The sequence below is a fragment of the Bubalus kerabau genome, chromosome 5 (genome assembly GCF_029407905.1).
Source record: "Bubalus kerabau isolate K-KA32 ecotype Philippines breed swamp buffalo chromosome 5, PCC_UOA_SB_1v2, whole genome shotgun sequence".
Classification (NCBI taxonomy): domain Eukaryota; kingdom Metazoa; phylum Chordata; class Mammalia; order Artiodactyla; family Bovidae; genus Bubalus; species Bubalus kerabau.
This window is the reverse complement of record NC_073628.1, coordinates 81,711,221-81,737,583: the sequence shown is the minus strand read 5'-3', so window position 1 is coordinate 81,737,583 and position 26,363 is coordinate 81,711,221. Positions and strand designations below refer to the sequence as shown.

General features: G+C 47.7%; 1 protein-coding gene across 2 annotated transcripts in view; it reads right to left on the bottom strand.

Annotated features, from left to right (window-relative positions):
• The window catches only part of CNIH3 (cornichon family AMPA receptor auxiliary protein 3), a 133,614-nt gene extending 107,459 nt beyond the window's left edge, over positions 1 to 26,155 (bottom strand). The window contains exon 1 of one of the 2 annotated variants that reach the window (XM_055581982.1): positions 25,937 to 26,155. In XM_055581982.1, coding sequence (XP_055437957.1) covers positions 25,937 to 26,017 — 81 coding nt within the window. In that variant the 5' untranslated portion in view covers positions 26,018 to 26,155. Of the gene's footprint in view, positions 1 to 7,613; positions 8,276 to 25,936 lie in introns of those variants that run through there. The other variant, XM_055581983.1, reaches the window with a different exon arrangement.
• Between the last annotated feature and the right edge of the window lie 208 nt (positions 26,156 to 26,363).

Here is a 26,363-nt window from a genome sequence, read left to right as displayed (position 1 = left end):
GTTTCCTTCAAGTCTTTACATGGCTTGATAGGGCATTTCGTACAGGGTCTCCCAAGTTTTTCAGCTTCACTTTCTTCTAGGGGTTCTGACCCAGCTCACCACTTTGGTTCTTGCCATCAGTCTCAGGTAAGAACTTCCTGCCACAGGCTTGGCCACACAGAACCAAGTTTCTGCCAGCAAATGCTTAGCCAGTTTCTGCCTATTCCAAACCTCCAGGCCCAGGCACCACTGTTTCACCTCAGCGACCTTGCTTTGATCCCCAGCCGCCTTATCTTTGACTCCAAGATCCCTGAGGATGGGGCCTTAATCTTACATATTGTGTCTCCTCTAAGTTCAAACATAGTGACAGATAAACAAGTGCTCAATATAACTACGAATAGAATTAAATAAAACCGGTTTCCCTAAAGGGCTGCCCAGCTCAGGGCTGAAAATATCCCGCACATTGCCAAGAGCAAGAGATTATCTGGTCCATAAATTAAACATGGTCCATTCTTTCCTCACATCTCCCCACTGCTTTCTGTTCATTGGTCATTTCAGTCCTTATTAACTCCTTCAGGGAAGGATGACTGGGGGAAAAAAATAAATATACAAGCGCTACAACATAAACTCTTCCATTTGGGGGTGGGGGCAGTGGGAGAGGTGGAAATAATTGAACTTTGGATGTTTGTTCATGGCTCAAAGTGGTGAGGCAGCCACTGCCACCCCCGTGGCTACTGCCCACACAGGTTCTCTAACATGTTCCCATTTCCCTTAGCTGCACAGAGACCTCAGCTACCGCCACACAGGGGCTATTGACACAGGAGCCCCCGCCGTCCCCCTGCGCCTCCAGCTCAGATGTGTAGGCATTTGGCTGCTTAAACATCTATTGCTCATTTGAGTTTTCAGAACTGGCCTTTGCCTTGTTGTTCAGCCGCTCAGTCGTGTCCAACTCTCCGTGACCTTATGGACTGCAGCACGCCAGGCTTCCCTGTCCTTCACTATCTCCCAGAGCTTGCTCAAACTCATGTCCATTGAATCGGTGATGCCATACAACCATCTCGTCCTCTGTCATCCCCATCCCCTCCTGTCTTCTATCTTTCCCATCTTTCCCAACATCAGGGTCTTTGCCCACGGTCCAGATTTCCCAGTAGGCAAACCTTTGAACTGGAGGCTGCTCTGGAAAAAAAAACCTCAGCCCTCTAGTGGCAGTGGATAGGCATCACAGCATTTCAGAGAAAAAACATGGGTTTCAAATTGAAGGCAAGGCTGTTTTGAACAGTCAGGTGTCTTCAGGGTAAAGGATAGTCATCCACCTGCAGCAGCCAGGAGAAATGTAATGAAAAATGGATGAGAACAAAGATAAGTGGGGAAGGGTTATGTGGATGCTTTTTTTCTTCCAGAAACTGTAGAATTTGTTTCAACAGACACATGCTGCTGTGTGCCAGGCAGCATGTTGGAGTCAAGAGGTCCCCTAGACATCATTTGGTCCAACCCCACTCTCTCTGATATGCTGTAATCCATCTCCATAGCTGCCATGCTGGATATGAAATTATCCAGTAGAGATATTTACAGTCTCTTCTACACATTCAGTCACCAAGCACATGTTGAGAGCCTGCAAAGCAGAATCGACCCCACCTTCATGAAGAAAGTCCAGTCGAAGAGGCCCCCAGAGCCACTCAGCCTCCAACCCAGACCAAAGGCCCCACCAGCATTCACCAGGGTTGTACCAGTACCCACCTTCCAGCTATGGAAACCCTGGAGCTGCCTCATCTGGGCTGGATTCTCATCCCAGGTGCCCCCAACGTTGGGGGTCACAGAAGGGAGGCCGCCTGGCCTCCTGCCTCACCTGGTCCTGCCTCCTGGACTCACTGTCCTGCCTGGATCACTCCTGTCAAGCTGATGGGCCTGCAGGGCCCAAAGCAGGCCCAGTGTGGTTATTTAACTTCTTACTGCATCTTCTCCAGTTTCCTTAAGTGTGAATGAGCTCCATGTAGATGTGGCTGGAACCAGTGTCCCAGAGACACTGCAAATAAGATTCCCTGTGGAGGCAGCAACCAGCGCCCTGGAGTGCTACTGTTCCTATTGTGTATGTCTTCTCCTAGAGACTGCTACCTCCTTCAGGGCAGGCTGTATTTTCTTCCTCCCTATATTCCTGAGGCCCAGGACCCTTGGTAGGTACTTGATGATTGTGGAAGGGCTATATGCATTTAAGGAAAGGAATATAAAAGCTAAAACCAAAATGCACACTCTCCAAACGCCAGCCTTACAGCCACCAAGACCACAAAAGGCCTACAGACCGGTCCAAGCTGCCAGGTGGCAGCTGGCTGACACTGGCAAAAATAGGGACCCTTTGGGGGCCCTGCATCTTGACTTTTATGTCCAGCAGTATTGACAAGAGCTCTCGAGAGAGAGCGCAGAGTAGAATCTGCTCACACTGTCCTGACTACTCCTTCTGCCCACCTCTAACCTCATAGGCTCAGGCTTTTCTTTTTTTTTTTTAATTGGATTATAGTTGATTTATAATGTTGTGTTAGTTTCAAGTGTACAACAAAGTAAATCAGCTACACACATGCACACATCTACTCTTTTTTAGATTCTCTTCCCACATAGGTCATTACAGAGTACTGAGTAGGGCTCAGGCTTTCTATCTCGAGATGGATGACCTAACCACCTCTGCATTTTCTTTCATCAGAGATACTCACATGTACGTACAGTTCTAGGACTATGCTGTTGTTGTATAGTTGCTATGTCACGTCTGAGTCTTTTGCTAGAACAGGACATGTAGCCCACCAGGCTCCCCTGTCCGTGAGATTTCCCAGGTAAGAATACTGGAACAGGTTGCCATTTCCTTCTCCAGGGGATCTTCCTCAGAAATAGCAATCATTTTCTTTAAAAAAAAAAAAAATCTCTGCCTACAGAACACAGAGAGCTTGGCACAGTTACCCAAACGGTATAGCAGAGAGGTAGGGTAGCACATGGGAAGGAGCCGTATTCCGGGGTCAGACTGCCTGGAATCTCTACTGGCTTGGCCACGTATTACCTTTGTGACCACAGGCAAAGTTTTTGTGCCTCCATTTCCTCATCTAAAAATAGAACTAACAACAGGATCTGTACAAGAGGACCCTGTGAGGATTAAAAGAGTCGCTACAGTTAGGATGCTGCCTGGTGGACTAAGTATTTAATCAATATTAGCCATCATCACAGCGAATATCCTCCCATCCTCGCAGAGAACAGCAATCCAGGTAAAAGCTCATTCTCTAACGAATCCTTATATCCAAACTGAGCATGATCAGTCCTCCCACCCAAACCAGAATCCCCAAGGGCAGGAATTAATCTGAACTTCATGAACATTTCCTGGTGACTCACATGCACACTCAAATTTGAGAATATAAGAATATGAGTAAGTCACCTACATATAAACAAGTTCTGTTCCGAGAACAGTCAAGTTTGTTCATAAGTCCAACAAAGCTAGCCTAAGTAGCCAACTAACACAATCAACTACATAGTACTGTAATAGGTTTATAATACTTTTCACACAAACAATACATCAAAAACAAACAAAATATAAAACATTTTAATCTTACAGTACAGTACCTTGAAGTACCTTGAAGGCAGGAAGAGAAGGGGACGACAGAGGGTGAGACAGTTGGATGGCATCACTGACTCTATGGACATGAGTTTGAGTAAGCTCCAGGAGTTGGTGATAGACAGGGAGGCGTGGTGTCCTGCAGCCCATGGGGTCACAAAGAGTCAGACACGACTAAGTGACTGAACTGAATCATACCTCAAAAAGTTTCAGTAGTACAGTACATTAGCTGGCATATAGGGGCTGACATGGAGTGAACAGACAAAAGGAGTTACTGACTGGAGGAGGGAGAGGAGGTGGGAGATGGTAGAGCTGAAGGATCGTCAGCAACGGGAGACCAAGGGCAAGCTGTTAATTTCACCCATGCCTGATGTTGATGGCACAGGTTCTGGTTCCTTCCTGGAACCAAATGCATGTTCACATCATTGAAAGTTTGCAACTTGAAGGTTCTTATGTAAGGGACGTACTCTGCCTACAAGGGAGACCCCACATGGAATGACTGCAAGATGCAGGAGGAATGGAACCTATAGCTTTCATCAGTTTTACAAAGACAACTCAGTGTTCCATTCTCATCAAGTAACCATCATCAGAGAAGGAGACAGGGTAGGGGAAAGAGAGCAGACTAGACCAGAGGGCTCACGGTCCTAATCTCAGGTGATGTGAAGGGGAGTTAGCTGTCACCGTGAATCTCATGAATGCAATCCATTTATCTTCCATTAACTACTGGTGGGAAAGAAAAGTGGGGGCGTGGCAGCTTCGAATTTGGAGGTGGGGCAGGCCAATATCCTCCTCCAGGGAGAGCCCTATGGCCTCTGACAGCTGGCTGCCCTTCATCTGAGAAATGTGCCACTGCAGAGACCAGCCCAGAGGCCACGGCTGTGGAAACCGTGCCATCAGCAACGTTCCACTCAGATGTCACGATACTGATTAGTCACGGGGCTGGTGGTCCAAACTGGGGTCCTGGGCTGGTGGCTGGAAGAGGAAGCAAAGGCTGGGAGGTACCGGAAGGGCTTGCTTCTCTGTACACAGGCTTGGGGGATGGAGAGGCAAGGAGGAGCTCTCCCAGCGTACCTGGGAAGAAGACAGCATCACTGAATAAAAGCAGGACTCCAGAGCCCAGCTGGGGACGATGGAGGGGGATTCCTCCTTGGATGGTACATGGTCGTGTTGGGCACAGCCCTGAGAAATGACTGGGGAGCAGGGAGGCATGCCCCCCGGGAAGGGAATCTTCTCTGTCTTCCTTTCAAAAGTGCTGCAGGCCTACCCTACAGGTGAGGCTAAACCACTTTCGATGCAGCAGGTACCAGGCAGCCTCTGGGTGGTACCTGGGTCTGCAGAAGAAGCTGAGCCCAGGCTGCCCCCATCAGTAACTCTGCCACAACCACACTGTGCCCCCAAAGACTCTAATTGCAGCATCTTCATATCCCAATTGCACTGAGGGTAAGTCTCGGAGGCCCTAGGGAACTGCACTTGCCTGATCAAGGAAGCAAATATAGCACATGCAAAGTACAACAATTCGGTGTAATCTTCCCAGAATGTCACTATTTCATGGGAAACGTGACACCTCCAACTCCTCTTCACAATCGAGTGTTCCTTCTCCCTTCACCTTTGGATCTGCTGCTTAGGAAATAGCAAGCAGCAGCCTCCAGCCCACCCCTAACAGCCCTGCCCCTGAACGACCACTCAGGGTCCCTGAGCATCCCAGCAGATGGTGGAGGAGGTCCTCCATCGTCACCCAAACCTCTTGTCCCTGGGCCCAGTGCTGCTCCCACTCCACCAATTCATCCTCATTTCCCTGGCTCCTCCGGCCCCTGCCCGCTCAGGGCACAGACATTAATGAGCAGAGAAGAGCTGGAAAAGGCAGTGGGGATGCTAAGGGGTAAATAAATTATTCAGAGGATCACAGGAACCAAGAGACACAAAGGTTCTCCAGGAGTCTGAATCACCAGAGCGCACATGTGGCTTCCCCAGACAGACTTGACACCAACATCCTTTGCAAAGAAAGGCCTTTTCTAAGCAGCTCTCATCAATCGCTTCTGCAGGCACCTGTTGTTAAGGGCGCTGAACAGTGAGTGGGGCTCACTCTCTTAAGAGCTGAAAGGGGCTTCAGCTGTCACCGTGCCCATCGCCTCACTTTACCAATGGGAAAACCACAGCCCAGAGAGGTGGGCTGAGGCTGGGGAGGTAGGTCACTGTCACAAAGCAGAGGTGTTCAGCCTGTACTCAACACACGTGGAGAGTGAAAAGAAACTGCAGGCCTCTCAGTGGATAAGAATCTGCGTGTCAATGCAGGAGACACAGGTTCCATCCCTGATCCCGGAAGATCCCACATGCCACAGAGCAACTAAGCCCGTGTGCCACAACTACTGAGCCCCACGCGATAGAGGCTAGGAGCCGCAACTACTGAGCTCGTGTGCTGCAAGTACTGAAGCCTGAGCACCTGAGAGCCTTGCTCCACAAGAGACGCCACTGTAACGAGAAGCCTGCATACGGCGACAAAGAGTAGCCCCCACTCGGTGAAACTAGAGAAAAGTCCAAGCAGCAATGAAGACCCACCACAGCCAAAAATTAATAAATAAATTTAATTATTTTTAAAAAAAGAAGAAGAAACTGTAGGCCACAAAGCAGGCAGCCGATGTCACTCCTTTTCCTATTGAAGCCACTTGGGCCTGGGGCTGCTGGGTAGGGGTGGGGACAGGTGGACCCCACCAATGTCTGACTCACAAAAGTGTCAGATAAGGGGGCTTGTTGTATTTGAAAGTCCACTTCAAGAAGAGAACAGAGCAGTGCTGTTAATGTCCCATAAAAGACAGAGGTCAAGGATCAATAGTGATGATCAGGCCCCTTGCCGAGAGGGGAGAACAGTCAGGAGTTCACTCTGTTACAGGGGAAAGAAAATTCACAGACCAAACAACCGAGAGAATACATTTCCCCATCAAAACAGTCAAGGCTGGGGCTTCCCTGGCAGCCCAGCGGTTAAGACTCTGCACTTCCAATGCAGGGAATCCCCAGTAGGAGAACTAAGGTCCCACCTGCCACATGGCACTGCCGAAAAATAAATAAATAAACAAAAAACAACAACCCCAAAAAGTCATAAAAAATAAATAAGGGGCAGAAAATGCAAGTAGATACTTAAACATAAAGCAAAAACAAAACAGAAAAGACTGTTCTCTGTTGTGAAACAAGATATACCACCTGGAAGGCCTAGGGAGAACCTGAGTCAAAACAGAAACCAGCAGGTAAGAAGCAAATTCTGGGAAACTCCCTGGAGAAGGGAAAAAATGGAACTATAGAAAACATTAATAGAACTGCAAATAGAAAGATTACATGCTATGTGTAAAACAGATAGCTAGTGGGAAGCTGGTACACAGCACAGTGAGCTCGGCTCAGTGCTGTGTGGTGACCTAGAGGAGTAGGATGGGGGTGTGAGGAGGGAGACGCAAGAGGCAGGATATATATGTATACACAGAGCTGATTCTCACTGCTGCACAGCAGAAACTAACACAATTTATAAAGCAATTATCCTCAAAAAACAAAAAAGATTACATGCTAGAAGTGCACATGTGGGACCAAACTGAGAGTAAAGGAATGACAAGGTGATTAACTTTATTTAACATGGTGCTCTGGAAAGGAATCTTTCTAGAATAAGACTCAGAAGAGCCATGGACCATCAGGGAGATCCCATCCAGTGCCTGCTGCAGCTTCCTAATGCTGCCTGAACATTCAAGTCACCTGGGAGCTTTCTGGAAATTCCGAGTCCTGGCCCCTCACTGCTGAGAATAACATCCCAGGGTCAGGCATCTGTAGGAACCACTAGCCCAGGCACCTCCTTTCACAGAGTTGGAAAGTGAGGCCCAGAGCAGTGAAACGAGGCTGGTAAAGTCAGGAAAGGCAAAGAGGAGGCAAGTTCTGAAGCCCAGATTCACAAAGTCAGGCCTGACATGACACAGGGAAGAAAGGTCCGCAACAGGTGGAGGGAATTCCCCTGACTGTTGGGATGAGCACCCTGGTAGGCAGAGCACAGTTAGGGGTGGGGGGTGGAGCCTACCGGGTTTTCCACAGAAGACTGACCCCTTCCTCTCTGTCCAGCCGGGAGGCAGGGGCCAGGTTGAAGCCCCGTCACCATCCTCTGCCCCTTCAGCATCTCCCTGCGCCTTTCAACTGTTCAACATCCTCTGCAGACACCGCCCTTCCTCTTCCAGGTGGTTCAGCATCACCCAGACTGACTGTAAAGCCTCATGAAGCAGAACCTACACTCATGAGTCCTGGGTCTAAGATGGAGATCAGGCCCTCCTCATCCATCATCATGTTGGCACCCCCTCCCCAGACATGGCTGCAAAGCAGTCTCCCCATCTCACTCTGAAAACAGGGTTTCTATCTTGGAGACACTATGAAGTGAAGTGAAAGTCACACAGTCATGTCTGATTCTTTGTGACCCCATGGACTGTAGCCCACCAGGCTCCTCTGTCATGGAAATCTCCAGGAAAGAATACTGGAGTGGGTTGCCATTCCCTTCTCCATGGGACCTTCCCAATCCAGGGATCAAACCCAGGTCTCCCGCATTGCAGTTGGATTCTTGTAGCTTATTGCAGGTAGCTGAGCTACCAGGGAAGCCCAGAGACATAACACTAAACAGGAAATACCACTTGCTTTGTATGTCCTTCTTATTCATCCATTTGAAAAGCACTGATAATCACAAGCAATCCAATTTGTCCTCTGAAAGGCAGGGGTCACACGTGCTGCTAACCAAAGGGATCAACTGAAAATCTAGGACAGCAAAGGGTCTCAGAGGGCCCACCCTCACCCCAAAACACACCACCACAGCATTGTCCACACCCAGCTGGAAGGGTGGTGGTCACACAGTTACAGTGTGACCAGCAAGCCAGCCGTCACCTTGCTCAGGACTTTGTGTCCTTTAATACTGTCCTTTAATTTAATACTGACTCAGAGGAAGGGAGGAAGGGTGTGGCTTCACTGATGGTTTACAAAGACCTTCTCAAGGCAAGGGAGGGACGGGAGCTAAACAAAACCCTGAGAATGTATGACCAAGATGTCTTGCATGAAAGCTGGAGAAAACGTGATCCCAACTCAGGACACCATGAAGAAGAAAAGACTCCCCTGTTTGATGACTAGAGAGACTACAACGCAAAGAGAGATGAACTGACATGTCCGGTGGCTTGGGGAGAGGCACCAGGCACAGCACACATTATGAATCAGATGCTAAATCAGGATGACACGTGCAGCTGGGCCTTGTTCAGTTCAGTCACTCAGTCGTGTCTGACTCGTTGAGACCCCATGGACTGCAGCACACCAGGCTTCCCTGTCCACCATCAGCTCCCGGAGCTTACTCAAACTCACTTCCATTGAGTCGGCGATGCCATCCAACCATCTCATCCTCTGTCATTCCTTTCTCCTGCCTTCAGTCTTTCCCAGCATCAGGGTGAGTCATCTCTTCGCATCAGGTGGCCAAACTATTGGAGTTTCAGCTTCAGCATCAGTCCTTCCAATGAATATTCAGGACTGATTTCTTTTAGATTGGACTGATTGGATCTCCTTGCTGTTCAAAAGCATCAGTTCTTCAGTGCTCAGCTTTCTTTATAGTTCAACTCTCACACCCATACATGACTACTGGAAAAACCAAAGTTTTGACTAGACAGACCTTTGTTGGCAAAGTAATATCTCTGCTTTTCAATATGCTGTCTAGGTTGGCCATAACTTTTCATCCAGGGAGCAAGTGTCTTTTAATTTCATGGCTGCAGTCACCATCTGCAGTGATTCTGGAGCCCAAAAAATAAAGTCTGTCACTGTTTCCATTGTTTCCCCACCTATTTGCCATGAAGTGATGGGACCAGATGCCATGATCTTCATTTTCTGAATGTTGAGTTTTAAGCCAACTTTTTCACTCTCCTCTTTCACTTTCATCAAGGGGCTCTTTTGTTCTTCTTCACTTCCTGCCACAAGGGTGGTGTCAACTGCATATCTGAGGTTACTGATGTTTCTCCTATCAATCTTGATTCCAGCTTGTGGTTCATCCAGTTCAGCATTTCTCATGATGTACTCTGCATATAAGTTAAATAAACAGGATGACAATATATATGAGGCTGGGCCTCATAGACAGAAATAAGCCTCTGGCCACAAGGGGAAAAGACACCTCTTAATGTAGTTTTTAAAATATTTTTTTAATTTTTATTTTATTTAAAAAATATGTCTGACTCTTCACAACCCCATGGACTATAGCTTCCAGGCTGCTCTGTCCCTGGATTTCTCCAGGCAAGAAAACTGGAGTGGGTAGTCATTCCCTTCTCCAGGAGATCCTCCCGACCCAGGGATTGCAGGCAGATTCTTAACCATCTGAGTCACCAGGGAAGCCCCAGAGTATTTCATTTTCTTTTTTAAATATTTATTTACTTATTCATTTGCCTGTGTTGGGTCTTAGTTGTGCACGTGGGGTCGTCCATCTTTGCTGCAGAGTGTGAGATATTTTACATGCAGCACGTGGGATCCAGACCAGGGATGGAACCCCGGCTCCCTGCATTAGGAGCACAGAGTCTTAGCCACTGGACCACTTGGGAAGTCCCTAAAGTATTTTTAGTAAATGAAAAAATTTAAAACAACCCTCTAACTCACATCTTCCTAGAGCTACGCAATATCTTAAATATGGGGACTGACAAAATATCACGTATCCCTCTTTTCTTAATTCAGTTACCAGTGTTCTCTTTAGCCCACCTAGAAAACAACCAAACATCATAAAATCCGATAATGAGTTGTGGGGAAGTATGAAGATTTAGTCTGCACAGCTGTGAAGGTCAAGGCTGCTGCTGCTAAGTCACTTCAGTCATGTCCAACTCTATGCGACCCCGTGGACTGCAGCCCACCAGGCTCCTCCGTCCATGGGATTTTCCAGGCAAGAGTACTAGAGTGGGGTGCCATTGCCTTCTCCGGAAGGTCAAGGAGACACACTGTTATTCTCTATTTCAGTTGTGATAAAAACAGGACAGGTTTGCCTGATCAAATCCCCCTGGACTGGAGGAAGAACTGGCTGGGGAACTGGGAAATCTAGAGGTATGCTCTGGGCTTGGCCATGACCTCACCTCTCCACATTAAAGCACCTCATTCCAAATGTACAGACAGACCAGATGATCTTAGGTGCCTTTAGGTGTGGGGATTCCAGGCCTGGCTGAGTATATGGCTCCATCCCTTGTCATCAATGTAAGTCAAATAGAAAACAAACCAGCAAACTGTAAACGAAACCCACCCTACTCTGCCTCATTTCCAGACGAAGCAAGGTAGAGGGCGCCAAGGGGCAATGCATAGCAATTGACTCTTCCTAACAACTGGCTGCGGAGAAGGCAATGGCACCCCACTCCAGTACTCTTGCCTGGAAAATCCCATGGACGGAGGAGCCTGGTGGGCTGCAGTCCATGGGGTCGCGAAGAGTCAGACACGACTGAAGTGACTTAGCAGCAGCAGCAGCAGCAATAACTGGCTGAGCCTGGACCCCAGACTCTTTACTGGCTCAGGTTTCCACTTTTTTTTTTTTCTTAAATAAGATATTCTCCTTGAGGGACGTCCCTGGCAGTCCAGTAAAGACCTCACCTTCCGATGCAGCAGGGGTGGGTTCGATCCCTGACTGGGAAGCTAAGATTCCACATGCCTTGCAGCCAAAAAACCAAAACAGAAATGAGACTGTAACAAATTTAATAATGACCTTTAAGATGGTCCACATCAGAAAAAAAATCTTTAAGAAAAGCATTTTAACAAAAAGATATTTCACTCGGAGTTTTGATATAACAAAGGAAAAACTGAAAAATTAAGGGAAAACATGGACTAAGAAGCAGCTCCAGCAATCAAATTCTCCGTGTGGTCCTGCCAGCGTCTCCTCTCCAAGGTCAATGTCCTCGCCCCAGGCCCAGCGCTTCACTTGCCTCCCACGGCTCAGTGGGACTGACCTCTTGAAAACACCATGCTGGTCCTAGAGTCATTTCTCCCTTGGCTTTAATAATCCTGCCACATCAAACTTCATCGGTTCCTTCATGACAACCCTGAAACAGCGGAGCAGCTAATTTTAACAGAGGTGCCAGCGCACAACTCAGCTCTGAGCCATAACATCACCTCTCCCCTCGGGAGACAACTGATGCTGCCTCTCATTTACAGAGCAAAATAACTTACTCTGTAGAGTGGTGGAAGTTGCCAACTTGGCTAATTGTAAGAGAGTGACTCCTGGTAGGAATGCAGAGGGGGGCATATTAAGTGGTTCACACAGGGCTTGGGAGGGGGCCCTGTCCTGGCTCTGTATGGAACAGGGAATGGTAATTGAACACATCTGCTCAGCCCAGTCTAGATAGGGGGCCCTGGGGGGCTTTCATAAAGAGGAAGGCATTTGAGGGGAAGGGTTTGCTTTCCCAAGAGGAAAAGGAATAGCTGGGCCTCACTCTACCATGTATGCTCTAGAATTTGGGGCTAAACAGCCTAGAAGACACTAAACTGACAAGACATCACTTTTTTTTTTTATTATTATGTTTCTTTTCGGCTGAGTTGGGTCTTAGTTGAGGCACTTGGGATCCTCGTTGCAGAGTGCAGGCTTCTCTTCAGTCATGGTGCGCAGGCTCCAGAGCTCATGGACTCTTTATTTTGCAGCACTTGGGCTCTCGAGCTAAGACACGAGGGCTTAGTTGCCCCGCAGCAAGTGGGACCTTGGTTCCCCAAGCAAGAATCAGCCCTGCGTCCCCTGCACTGGAAGGTGGATTCTCAACCACTGGACCACCAGGGAAGTCTTGCTTCACACAATTGCTGTTTCTCCTTCTAGATGAGCATGTGCTTTGTTACATTCCTGCTAAGTCCTCATCCAAATGGTCTCTGTGAAAGCTGCAGGCTCCATCACCTTGCCTCCAATGTTTTAACAGTGAGATAACAGAGACTTTATTAAGAGGCAGTGGGCGGTCATTACCCAAGTCGAGGGGTTGGGGCGGGGGGGGCGGGGAAACACACTCAGGACCACGAGTCTAGTAAGTCCATCCTCCTGGCCAGCGCACAGCTACTCCTCATCAGGCCGGAATGAAGATAAATAATATTTTTTTCAGCAGCTCACTTAGGGTAACATATCACAGGGCCTGTGGCAACAAGTTAACCTTTACTTTAGAGAAAATGTTGCTTTCTCTGATTACAGGGGAGGTGACAGTTAAACTGAAGGGCTCAAGTAGTGAACATCAGTCACTTCTTTGGTCACTCAACATTCATACCCCCTTTTCTACACCAGTCTGATTTCCTCTGGAGAATTACCTCTCTCTTTGATGCAGAGCCCTGATGGCTCAGAGGTAAAGAATCTGCATGCAATGTAGGAGACCCAGGTTTAACCACTGGGTCAGGAAAACCCCTAGAGAAGGGAATGGCAACCCACTCCAGTATTCTTGCCTAGTAAATTCCATGGACAAAGGAACCTGTCGGGCTACAGTCCATGAGGTTACAAAGAGTTGGACATGACAGAGCGACTAAAACACACACACACCTTTTGCAGAGTCCAGGTGGGAGGGTAAACCCAGGTGCCTGTCTTTCTACTGGGGAGGCTGGGAGATCCCTGTGTTACTTCTACTCACCACTACAGCCCACAGGGGCACCGACCCAGACTCAGTCTATAACCCTCTCCATCCTTGGGAGTATTGGGGACAGAAAAAAGATGGGCAGTGATCAAAATCGAAGTTATCTTATTGCTTCAAGTCTAGCTTTGAAGGCTTTCTGTCCATCCTATGAGAATTCCAATTCCATTTCCATAAATTATTTCTTTGATTAAGGGGGACTGCCCTGATATCTCAGAGAAGGCAATGGCAACCCACTCCAGTATTCTTTCCTGGAAAATCCCATGGACGGAGGAGCCTGGTGGGCTGCCCTCTATGGGGTCACACAGAGTCGGACACGACTGAAGTGACTTAGCAGCAGCAGCAGCCCTGATATCTAAGAACCTTAACTAATTATTCCCTCCATAGAAATCTGACACTGAATGCCCAGGAAGGCCACCGGAAAAGAAAAACCATGACAAGAGAAAAAGAAGAGAAATACAAGATGCACGTAGCAAGTATGTGCTTGATGAGATGAGATGAGATGCATGAATCAGGCAATGGAAGAACCACAGAATTCTGGAGCTGGATAGGAGGCTAGACAGAGATCACTTTACTCAGCATCTTCATTTTACACACAGAAAAACAAGAGGCCTGGGGAGATGCGGGGACTTTTCTAAAGCCCAGAGCAGCTTGCTGAGAGCTCCACTCAGCAGCAGCTTCAGCCCCATTAGCCACCAGCCCCTTTCTAGGGCAGGCTTTATGGTTCTAAAACTGCCAACCAGTGAGAGAAAAGGATGTCAAGCCCAGACACATTTTTCTCCAGTCATTTTTCTCCAGTCAGCACATATGCTTGGTTGGCTTCAGTTCAATTTCCTCATCACTCTCCAGAACCTCCAAGAAAAATTATCCCAAAGAAGTCACGGTCTGGTAATGATGAAGTGGCTTTAGGTTCCTCGGCATCTGGCCCCGATTCCCAACTCCAGACAGCAACTCCACGTGCAGTAAGAGGCCGGCCCTCCTCAGCCACCACCCCTTACACACTCCCACTCACTGACGGGTAGGATGCCCTCCCTCCACCCCCCATCCTCCAAGGTAGCCTTGACGCCTCCGCAGTTCAGAATGCCTCTCAAAGATCTCCAAGCCCCACCCGATGGCCTGCTTAGGATAAATGATAAGAATAAAACTTCCATAGAGATCTCAGGCCCAGGACTTCACTGGAGGTCCAGTGGTTAATTAAGACTCTGCCTTCAGATGCAGGGGGTACAGGTTCAATCCCTGGTTGGGGAGCTAAGATTCCATATTCTCAGGGGCAAGAAACCAAAACATAAACAACAGAAGCAATACTGGAACAGATTCAATAAATACTTATAAGAAAAAAATATTTCAGGCAGGCCTAGGGGATTCACTGGGCCTATGGAATAAGGGAAGCATCATTTGTGTATCCAGTCCACGTAGAATTTAGAGACTGTTGGAGCATACCTGTTCTCTTTGGCCCTGGTCTGCCTACAGCTGCTCTGAAGCCTCCCAGGTGGCAGGTGGACATAAATCCGGACGTGCAGCTCCAAGTCCACACACACATGATCAGATCGGATCTCTCTCCCCCGACAAACCCGAGGGTGGGCTACCTCAGGCCGACAGCCAGAGCAGTGCCATGCCCTCAAACCCATCTTCCCTCACTGAGTCTCCATATCTGAGCCTTCCACCTCCCGGTTCCCATTCCTTAATCTCTGCATTCTGGAAAACTAGAATCATTTGGCTAGTTTCATACCCACAAATACCTGAATGCAGTTGCTGCTAATTCCTTTTCTCAGTAAGATTTGCAGAACACATTTCAATATTTTTTTTTTTATCCAAGATACAAATGCCTCTATTATATAGGGGACCATCTGGGCTGCTATTGCTAGCTGGCTATGTTGTTATCAACTCTTTTTTTAGGGTTCATGAATCAGTTACCAATAAGGAAAAGAAAGAAAAGGAAGTCAGCTCCAAGACTCTGCTCTCCTCCCCTGCATTTTTCCCCAGCAGGAGAGCTATATCCCATCGTCAAAATGGACCATGTGAACACAAAAACAGAAAAGATACCTAAAGCTAATGTTCTGGAAATATCAGCCCACAGTTCTAGATGCCCTGGGGGAGGGAGGTGGTGTCAGCTAACATTCCAGCACTCAGGCCCTCCAGCTGAGCTAAGAAATACTGTGCGGGCTCTGGCAGAGTAAGATCTATGCAAAGGAAAAGGAATAGAAGGAAGCTGCAGAGAAAGGGAAGAAGGAAGGAGGGAGACAGAGCCATCAAGGCCTGGATCCCTAATGCCAGGGACTCACCAACCACCACAGGCTCCAGCCAGCCCAGAGCAACCCGGGCAGTCCAGGGGCTGAGCTCCAAGTGCCAGGCCAGGGAGGGTGAAAATGAAAGTGTCAGTCACTCAGTCACATCCGAGTCTTTGCGACCCCATGGAGTATAGCCCACCAGGCTCCTTTGTCCATGGAATTCTCCAGGCAAGAATACTGGAGTGAGTTGCCATTCCCTTCACAGGGGATTCCAACCCAGGGATTGAATCCAGGTCTCCTGCACTGCAGGCAGATTCTTTACGGTCTGAACCACCAATATAAATGGGAAGCCAAAACCTGAAGAGGATGTGAATGGGGAAGCTGAGGAATGAGGGTGGGCGAGGGGTGAACCCTGGACTCATAGTTGCCTGGCCTGCAGTGTCTCCCTCTCCAGGAGGAAAGAAGGAAGGAAGTGGAAGTCCAGAGGAAGGAAGTGGGTGTGTCATTCAGTTGGAAACATGTCCGGAGTACCTGTCTATGGTATTTACAGACCTTGAAACGGGCCAGAGGTCATGGCTCCAGCCAGCCAGATGGCATCACAGAAGTTGGACCTCACCCCACAGGCAGTCCCAGGTGCTGTACGTACTCAAGAGCAGACCATGCAAACAGGCATGGGGGCCTTTGATCCCGAGGCTCTGGGTGGTAAGCAGCAGTCACTGGTTGTGTATGGATGTGTGGTTAACAGCTCCCACTAAGGCATTCCACCCCAACTGTGGGGACTGCAAATGGACACACAGGGATGCCCACCACCCACAGCCACCCTTACCCCCAGAGAGACAGAGGAAAGCAAATTCCATCCTCCCCAAATTTATGGCCAAGAAAAGGTGGGATCTGCATTGCTGTGGAGAATTTTTGTTGTGGTGGTAACTGTATGCACATGCACACAAGTGTGTGTGTATGTCTGTGTATTACATTTTTATAAATCTGGTTTGCCTTTTAAAACCACTTCTGTGACCCAAGACAACTTAAAGAAACTAGGAAATTAAGTCATCCTCCAAACTGTCTTCCAGTGAGCTAAAACCTCTTCATTTCCATGACCCAGCAGTCCCCAGTTTAGGGGCAAAATTGAACTTGAGTCTTCGGCCCAGGTAAAGTTGCCTGGTTCCCCTCCCTGGCAGCCACCAAAAGAAGTGCTGGGCCTTTGGGCTTCCCAGAGATTCATGAGCAGAAATGCAAAGGTTTAAATGAACAACAAAAAATTTTTGCACAAGATCCCTTTGTTCTCAACATCAGGTACATTTCTCAGTCCTCACACATCCAGGCTGAAAGTCTCTGGAAACACTGCTAGCTCTTCCTGATGAAATCCTTCGGAAGAAATGGCTGTGGTCATGGGGCCATGGCAAAACCCAAGATCCAGTAAAATCTATTTAAGGAGCATTTACAACTTCTCAATAAGGTTCAACTAGGACTCCATGCTAAGGCTTGAAGAAAGATTCTGCAACTATTTTATTCACCTAGAAGACTTGAGGATTCCAGAGTAAATGTAGCAAAACAGACCAGATTTTTAAGCAAGCAAATAAACCCAGGATGTTTGGGGCACTGCTGTTGGTCCATCCTAGAGCAAGGAGGACAGCAGCAACACACAGGGGCCAGAGGGTCAAGAAAAGGCAGAACTGGTGCCAAAAAGACTGAGGACCAAAAGTTCCTGGTTGAAAAAGTTCCTGCATTTCCACTTGTGGGTTATTGTTCAGTCACCCAGTTGTGTCCAATTCTGCAACCCATAGACTACAGCATGCCAGGCCTCCCTGTCCCTTACCATCTCCCAGAGTTTGCCCAAGTTCATGTCTATTGCATCAGTGACACCATCCAGCTGTCTCATTCTCTGACATACTCTTCTCCTGCCTTTAATCTTTCCCAGCATCAGGGTCTTTTCCAATGAGTCAGCACTTCTCATCAGGTGACCAAAATACTGGAGCTTCAACTTCAGCATCAGTCCTTCCAAATGAATATTCAGGGTTGATTTCCTTTAAGATTGATTGGCTTGATCTCCTCGCTGTCCAAGGGACTCTCAGGAGTCTTCCCCAGCACCACAGTTTGAAGGCATCAAATCTTTGGCGCTCTGCCTTCTTTACGGTCCAACTCTCACAACTGCATGTTGACCACTGGGAAGACCTTAACCTTGATTATATGGACCTCTGATGGCAGAGTAATGTCTCTGCTTTTCAACACACTTGTGGGTTCGGTTCAGTTCATTTGCTCAGTCATGTCCGACTCTTTGCAACCCCATGAACCGCAGCATGCCAGGCCTCCCTGTCCATCACCAACTCCCTGAGTCCACCCAAACCCATGTCCATTGAGTCAGTGATGCCATCCAACCATCTTATCCTCTGTTGTCCCCTTCTCCTCCTGCCCTCAATCTTTCCCAGCATCAGGGTCTTTTTGAATGAGTCAGTTATTCACATTAGGTGGCCAAAGTATTGGTGTTTCAGCTTCAACATCAGTCCCTCCAATGAACACCCAGGACTGATCTCCTTTAGGATGGACTGGTTGGATCTCCTTGCAGTCCAAGGGACTCTCAAGAGTCTTCTCCAACACCACAGTTCAAAAGCATCAATTCTTCAGTGCTCAGCTTTCTTTACTGTCCAACTCTCACATCCATACATGACCACTGGATAAACCATAGCCTTGACTAGACAAACCTTTGTTGACAAAGTAATGTCTCTGCTTTTGAATATGCTATCTAGGTTGGTCATAACTTTCCTTCCAAGGAGTAAGCGTCTTTTAATTTCATGGCTGCAATCACCATCTGCAGTGATTTTGGAGCCCAGAAAAATAAAGTCAGCCACTGTTTCCACTGTTCCCCCATCTATTTCCCATGAAGTGATGGGACCGGATGCCATGATCTTCGTTTTCTGAATGTTGAGCTTTAAGCCAACTTTTTCACTCTCTTCTTTCACTTTCATCAAGAGGTTCTTTAGTTCTTCTTCACTTTCTGTCATAAGGGTGGTGTCATCCATATCTGAGGTTATTGATATTTCTCCCAGCAATCTTGATTCCAGCTTGTGCTTCCTCCAGCCCAGCGTTTCTCATGATGTACTCTGCATATAAGTTAAATAAGCTGGGTGACAATATACAGCCTTGACGCACTCCTTTTCCTATTTGGAACCAGTTTGTTGTTCCATGTCCAGTTCTAACTGTTGCTTCCTGACCTGCATACAGGTTTCTCAAGAGGCAGATCAGGTGGTCTGGTATTCCCATCTCTTTCAGAATTTTCCAGTTTATTGTGATCCACACAGTCAAAGGCTTTGGCATAGTCAATAAAGCATACACCAAAAATGAAAAACAGGGTATCAAAGAGATATTTGCACACCCATGTTCACAGCAACACTATTCACAATAACAGCCAAAAGGTGGAAGCAACAGATGAATGCATAAACAAAATGTGGTACGCACATGCACTGGAATATCTTCCACCTTAAAAAGTAATGAATTGCTGTCACCTTCTACAACATGGATGAACACTGAGGATGTTACACTAAGTGAAATAAGCCGACACAGAAGGACAAATACTATGTGACTCCACTTATATAAGGTACATGTGCCTGTGTGCTAAGTCGCTTCAGTCAGAGCTGACTCTTTGCAACACCATGGACAGTATTCCACCAGGCTCCTCTGTCCATGGGATTATGCAGGCAAGAATACTGGGGTGGGTTACTGTGCCTTCCTCCAGGGGATCTTCCTGACGCAGGGATCAAACCCGCGTCTCCTACATTACAGGCAAAGTCTTTACTGTCTGAGCCATCAGGAAAGCCCCATACAAGGTGCTTAGAATAGTCAAATTCCTAAAGACAGAAAGTGACATGGCGGTTGTCAGGGGCTGAGGGGACGGGAGAATGGGAAGTTACAGTTTAACGGGTATGGAGTTTCAATGTGGAAGGATGGGAAATTCTGGAGATGGATAGTGGTGATAGTTGTACAATCACATGAAGAGACTTAATGCAACTCAACTGTAAACTTAAAAATGATTTTTAAATGGCCAATTTATCTTACCACAATAAAAAAAATTTAATCAGTTTGAAAAATGAGAGGAGCCAGAGAGAGTCCAAAGTAGAAACTGCAGGGCTAGGTGCAATCCCGTTTTCTCTCTCAGGTAACCAGGGAAACACAGAGAAGGCTGAGCAAAAGATAGCAACAGGACAGAACTAGAGGAAACAGATCGCTTGACCAGGCAGCCTGAGTCTAAAGCTGGGTTGGTGTAACTAAATGATGGAGACTTGACAGAAATCTCCAGTCCAACTCAACACACACTTAATCAGTTAAGCTCAGGTAAGCTTAGGTAAGACAGAGAGAAGACAGTCCCTGCCCTCTGTCTGCCTGTGTGTAACTGAGGCCCTTACAAGCCCTGCAGCTAGAGCGATGGAATTGTTTATTTGTGACGATGGCCTCAGGGTCAGGTGGTGATGGTTCTGTTCTCAGCGCCCCGACACAGACAGGAGTGCTGAGCCTGCAGTAAGAGGCCAGCCCCTCAAGGATGAAGCCAACCTCTGTGACAGCGGCACCTGGCTGGTGCTTCCCTTCCAAGTCAAGTCTCAGAGCAAATAGAAGGAGCAGCTGCCAGCTCACGGGCACTCATGGCACCCAGCCAGAGCGCCACCCGGCTAGGCCAGCTCCCAGGCCCTGCTCTCAAGGCCGGCCTCCACAGTCACCAGAGCCACAGGCTCCCTCTTTTCTTCAAAGAGTAAGTTCTTTTTTTTTTAATTGGGGTATAGTTGCTTTATAATGTTGTGTTAGTTTCTGCTGTACAATAAAGTGAATCAGCCACATGTATATAAATATATATATCCCCTCCCTCCTGGACCTCCCTCCCACCTGCCATCCACCTAGGTCATCACAGAGGACCGTGCTAAGCTCCTTGTGCTATCACTACCTACCTATTTTACACGTGGTAGTATATATATGTCAATCCCAATCTCCCAATTCATCCCCACCCCCCACCCTGTCCACACATCCATTCTCTACATCTGCATCTCTATTCCTGCCCTGCAAAGAGGTTCATCTGTACCATTTTCCCACATATGAGTTAATACACGATATTCGTTTTCCTCTTTTTGACTTACTTCACTCTGTATGACAGTCTCTATGTCCATCCATGTTTCTGCAAATGACCCGATTTCGTTCCTTTTTATGGTTGAGTAATATTCCATGATATATATGTACCACATCTCGAAGGGTGAACTCTTGAGTTAATGAGCCAAACGAGGCTACCAAAGAGGTGATTTTCATTCCTCCTTTCATGGCTAATCTGAAGACCACCCACTGTCAGCCACATGATCCCCATGGGGTCACCGTATCCTCCTAAGTTCTGTGAATGCATGACATGGACAGATAAGGACCCTCCCATCTAACAGTGCCTACTGCACTTCGAGAGTTCGGGACACACACGTGAAAGTGTCCTACACACACATGAGAAAGTGAGCTACATGAGCTTTCTTAGAAGCCTGTGGTAGGCTGGAGTGAGTAGAGTTGACAAGGTGAAATTTGAACGAGACAGTGAAAAAATATGCAGAATTTAGACCTAAGAGGCTAGAAGTCTTTCCTTGTGGAAAGAGGAATAAAATGCACATTTCCGGGAGGCAACAGAGTCTACCTGTGGAGTTGGGGCCATGAGATGGGAGGAGTGGGAGGCCAACTGCAGGTAGGCAGACACTACAATGCGGCAGGCCCCCAGCACCAGACTGCTGTGGACACTGTCCCAAGAGCTCTCCAGAGATCCCAGCCTTAGTCTGCAATCCCCGTGCCCTGTAGCAGGGAGTGTCCCAACCCAGATTCTCTAAGGCTCTCAATGCCTCTGACACTGTGCACAGAAACGTTGGTGGCTCCATTAGAGTCTAAGAGCTTAATCTCGGTTTAGATATCTTTTTTAGAGTTTTATAGTTTATATTTTGGCTGTATTTTAGTATATGTAAGAACGTCTTCAGGACTTCCCTGGCAGTCCACTGGTTGAATCTTAACACTTTCATCACTAGGGGCACAGGTTCGGTCCCTGGTCCAGAACTAGGATCCCACACAGCCAAAAACATTAAAAAAAAAAAAAAGTCTTCTGTTTGCCTTTCTACACCAAATTAAAAATATTTTCCAGCCTCATCATTAAGCTATATGAGGATTTACTGAGCCCCTTCTACATGGCAGGCACTGTTCCAGGCTCCAGAGAAACCATGATAAGCAGTAAGGGTCCCCTGCTCTTACGGAGCATCGTCCTGTTAGCTGTGAGGCAGTGGAGGAAGAACACAGTGGGGGATGAGAGAGGAGGGGAGTGGGGGAGGAAGGATGTGTGAACATCACATCTACGAGTGACATACCGCAGGAGATGGGGATGCCTCAAACACACCAGACAGTGGAGACCAGGTAAGGCAGAGTGAAGAGGGCAGCACCCCCATCTGGACAGATCAAAGCAGGGTCAAGGGACAGGCCCAGGCATCCAACCATATCACGTAAACCCATTATTTTCGTTTCCAGATGGATAATCTAAGAAACTGAGAGGTCTGCTCAGTTTCCTGTGACACAGGCTGGAACTGGCTGAAAGGCTCAATCATAAAGATATTTCACCTAGCAAAACTGCCCCTCAGTCAGCATTATTTGTTATCCTCTGTTGGGGCCTGTTAAAACTCTCCAATGGCAAAGGCTGCTGTGAATCCAAAGAAATATCACTGGAAATTAATTTTATTTGTATGCTGCAAAACTCGGTTTTTAAAAGTGACTCTAGATATTTAAAAAAAAATTTTTTAACTAAAAATCTGAAATAACTGGTATGAATCTTCAATCTTTTCAAAGAATGGTTTCATCTGTGTTTATATAAATGAGACAGTCTGCAAACAGGCTCAACCAAGCTGGAGCTGAGAGGGCTCTTGCGAGTAACATTGTTCATTTTATATTGGCTGGAAACAGACATCACTTCGCATCTGAAACCCTTTAGAACACTTTTTCCCCCTTCTAAACACCCAACTGCATTTTTAAACACACACACACACACCATGTTTGGAAGAAGAGACATCCAAACCTCTTCTGGATGATGACATTAGCAGTGATTTTGGTCCGTGACTATGTACCTGTCCTTTCAAAATTCGGGGCAATGAACTTGTATAAACAGAAAAAATATATATTTTTTTCAAAAAATGAAATAGAATTTTCTCTTTTTAAAAAGGATATACAGTATGTTTGGCGTCGTCTTCCTGTTGTTGTGACTCTAATCAGAAATTCCAACTCCAAATACTTCATCTACACATAAAAAGATAATTCTTTGGATAGGAATATTATTCACTATTATCAAAGCTAAACAATCCAAAGACAGTGATGAGAGTTAGAAAAGGGACATGGGCATAAGAGCCTGAGACTCAGCTAAACACTCCAATGCTCTAATGCATACCAGCTGTGTAACCTTGGGCAAGTTTCATAACCTCTTCATATAGTCTCTTCATCTGTAAAATGTCAGTTGCGAGGACAAAAAGGCTGCCTGGGCAATAAGGAACCATGTATCAGATGGTATGCAAAACCACACAGACAAAAAAATCCTCAGTTTTATTCTGCATCTTCCAAATGTAACAAATATACTCAAAGACGGTGGCTCATATAGCATAAATTAATCAGTAATGTGAAATCTTTCCATTTGAAAACAAATGCAGATAAATTTTCAAAATAAAAAGCAAAACTTGAAAGCTTTAAAAATTTTGGCTTTAAAATTTTCTTTTAAAAATACCTAGAGTCACTTTTAAAAACTGAGTTGTGCTATGACTGGCCACATCCATCCTTGCTTCCAGACTTCCCGTCTGGAAGAGGAGACAGGTAAGCAATTGAAGATACACCTGAGGAGTCCTCTGTAAGTCCCTAAGACTGGCCTACAACAAACACTCAGCAAACAGCAACTACTCTTAATGTCCCTAAGTGTGTACAATTAGGTAAGAAGAACCATCTTCTTCTCTTCAGTCCAGACATGGGAGGGGGACAGGTCTTTTAACTGCTGTAAATTGTTAAGTGCCCAAGTTATTATTTAGGATGTCAATATGTAGTAAGCAATCAATATGGCTTGTCAGATCAAGAAATGTATACGGAACATAAGATGCTGGAAAAAAGAAAACACAATATAACACAGACTAACTAAATTTTGGTTGAAATAATCATCACCGTATAACCAACACCCCCCCACACACAATGGGTACATAGATTGTGTAGATGTGTCTCAGATTTCCCCTTTCAGTGTTCAGGAACCAAAGCAATGCAGTGTGGCTTTGGATTGTTTTCTTTGCAGAGAGGGTGATGGAAAAGACTAGGAAAGGAAAAGGGGCTGAGACTTGGGAGTTGTTACTGTAATTTGAATTCAAAGAGCACAAACTCTTTTCATCGTCAGAAACTGGAATCTTGCCAGGTCAGGAAGGAGGTCCGGACCTGACCCAGACTTTGAACCTGACCACGTCCAGCTACCCCTCGACAGGGGGCTGAGCACTGGAAACCAGAAGAGTAGAGGCCAACATGGGATTGCAATAATGCTCGGTTTTGAGGCAAATGTCTATCAGTCAACCAGCTGCTCAGACCATCCATTTAATTAACCTACTCCTGAATTATTTATTATCTTCCAGAGTGAGAGAAAATTATTCTTTCTGGTTACCTGCTTTGCTTCAGGGGCTAATTCAAAGCTCTCTAAGCCTGATAAAGTTTGATGAAGCTCTCTGGTACCTGCCACCCTCTGGCCAAGGCAAAAATGTAAAGAAACAGCGAATGAAGTATTTCTTAAAAAGAGGGGTAATTAGTCTTCTAGAATGCAAACAACTCCCTTGATTTCAAGAAGTACAGCAAGCTCCTTTAAAGCACATTAGGAGAGGTCTGTTGCATGTTTGGGCATGATCTGTTCTGCACCCCTTTTTAACCTAAGTTGTGTTTTCCCTTAACGAGTGCCAGCAACTTCAAGGCTCCATTCTGCACTGTACGATAGAGCCAGCCTTCCCCACAGAGGAAGAGATGATGCAAAATCCCATCACTTCTCACTTGCAGGATTTTTGATCAGCCCCAAAATTCCCACGTATGAATTCCTTCTCTCTCATCCCTAGATTAATAGGTCAACTGATTCACACACTTACACCCTCTTAGACCTAAGGGGAAGCTTGGAGATCATCCAGGTCAACTTTCTCACTTTTGAGATGTCTTTCCTAAGCATCTTCCCTAGGATGACACAGTCAGAAGTCTTCCCCCTCCTGGGGTTCCTGCTCCTCCCTGTCAGAGAGCCTTGTAACAGAGGCTGCTCTAGCTACTTAGTTCTATTTTCAAAGAAATCCTCTCACTCTGGAAACCATTTGTACAAAACATCTTCATCCCACCCACCACGAAATTCTCTCCTGGTCTTCACTCCACCGGATGCATGTTCTCTGAGGCTCGCGGGAACCATGCCTCCAGGAACTCATCTCAGCATCCTTCCCTGGCACCTGACTTGCTGGGCAGCACAGGGGTGTTCCTAAAATGTGCGACGTTAGCTATTCTTCCCAACAAGTCTCTGATGGTGAGGGCAGGGAGCTTAAACAACCTCAGAGGAGGAAGCTCTGAGAGTAACTAGACGTGTCCGATGTTGTGCGGTCTCTGAGAGAGAACCAGCGTTCCTCACTTCTCTCTCCCTCCTTCTATTCAGAAGCACTCTGTCCCCTATTCCCACGACACACCTGCAGAGTCGGGACTCATCACGACTGCCCTCAACCTGATGCAGCCCCAGGAAGGGCAGCAGGCAAGTGTGTGCCCACTGGGGATGCCGAGGATCTCGCCAAAAGGAGGTGTGCCATCGCAAAGCCTTTCAGGAGTTGACTGGCTCAGACCCCAGGAGGGCAATGGAGGAAACTCTCCCCTCCACCTGTCTCTGCGAGACTTTCCGCCACAGCCTCATTCATGCGAGTCTTTCTCCGGTCTCCCTCCCCGGTCCTCGCTTTTCTCTCATCCTCACTGGCCCACCCCGTTCTTTGTCCACCTGCATCACCTGGTTTCCCTCCACTCCCCTTCCTGGCCCGGCCTCCTCTTACAAGGCGCTCCCGTTGTGTTTCCACTTTGCCTCCAGTTATGCGGAAACGCAACCCACCACAGATGCTGACATTTTTAATGTTTAGTTGTTATAGTTACTTGACTAACTGCCGGGCCCATGGTGGCGCTTCTCCTTCGCCTCCCCGCGGGCAGGAGAGGAGGGGGCACGGGAAGTGGTGGGGAAGGTTGCTGGGGCTGTAGACGCTCATCCCGGGGCCTGGGACACAAGGCCAAGCCCTGGCGAGGGTGCCCTGCCCCGCGGCCCGGCGGTCCCTCCGCCTGCCGCCAGTAGGAAGGCACCGAAGGCGCGCCGGCCTCGGGATGCTCTGAACCATCTCCCGCCCGGGACAACCGGGCGGCGGCAGAGGGTGCGCAGCGGCCGGCCGCCTCTCCGCCCACACTCGCGATGTGGAGAAAGTGAGGCGGCATTCCAGAGGACCTGGGGAAGGAGGCGGCCAGGGGCGCAAGAAAAGAGTTAGAAGCCGCTGCCGGTTACTCACGTGCCAGATGGCGAAGAAGATGAGGGCAGCGCACAGCACCAGCGAGAGCATGTAGCAGAAAGCGGCGAAAGTGAAGGCCATGGCCGGCCGGCGGGGGGCCGCGCGCACCCCAACACCAACACACCAAGCAGCGCCTAGGAGGCCGAAGTCCCTCTGGAGGACCGCACTCCCTCAAAAGGCGGGGGACAGCAAGGAGCTAGGTCTGCACCCTCCGCTCGAGGCCAGTGGCTAGGAAGGAGGCACGCCAGCGGAGAGCCGTGCGGGGCTGGGATAAGGGCAGGATTCCCGCAGGCTCCGGCGACCTGAGACACCAGCTCGTCCGTGAAAACAGGTGCGTCGCGCGTCGTTGGCGGGAACTGTCCCCAAATCGAAGAAGAAACCAAATCAATAGCGAACTTCTGCAGTTAGTGCCAACCAGCCAGCTTAT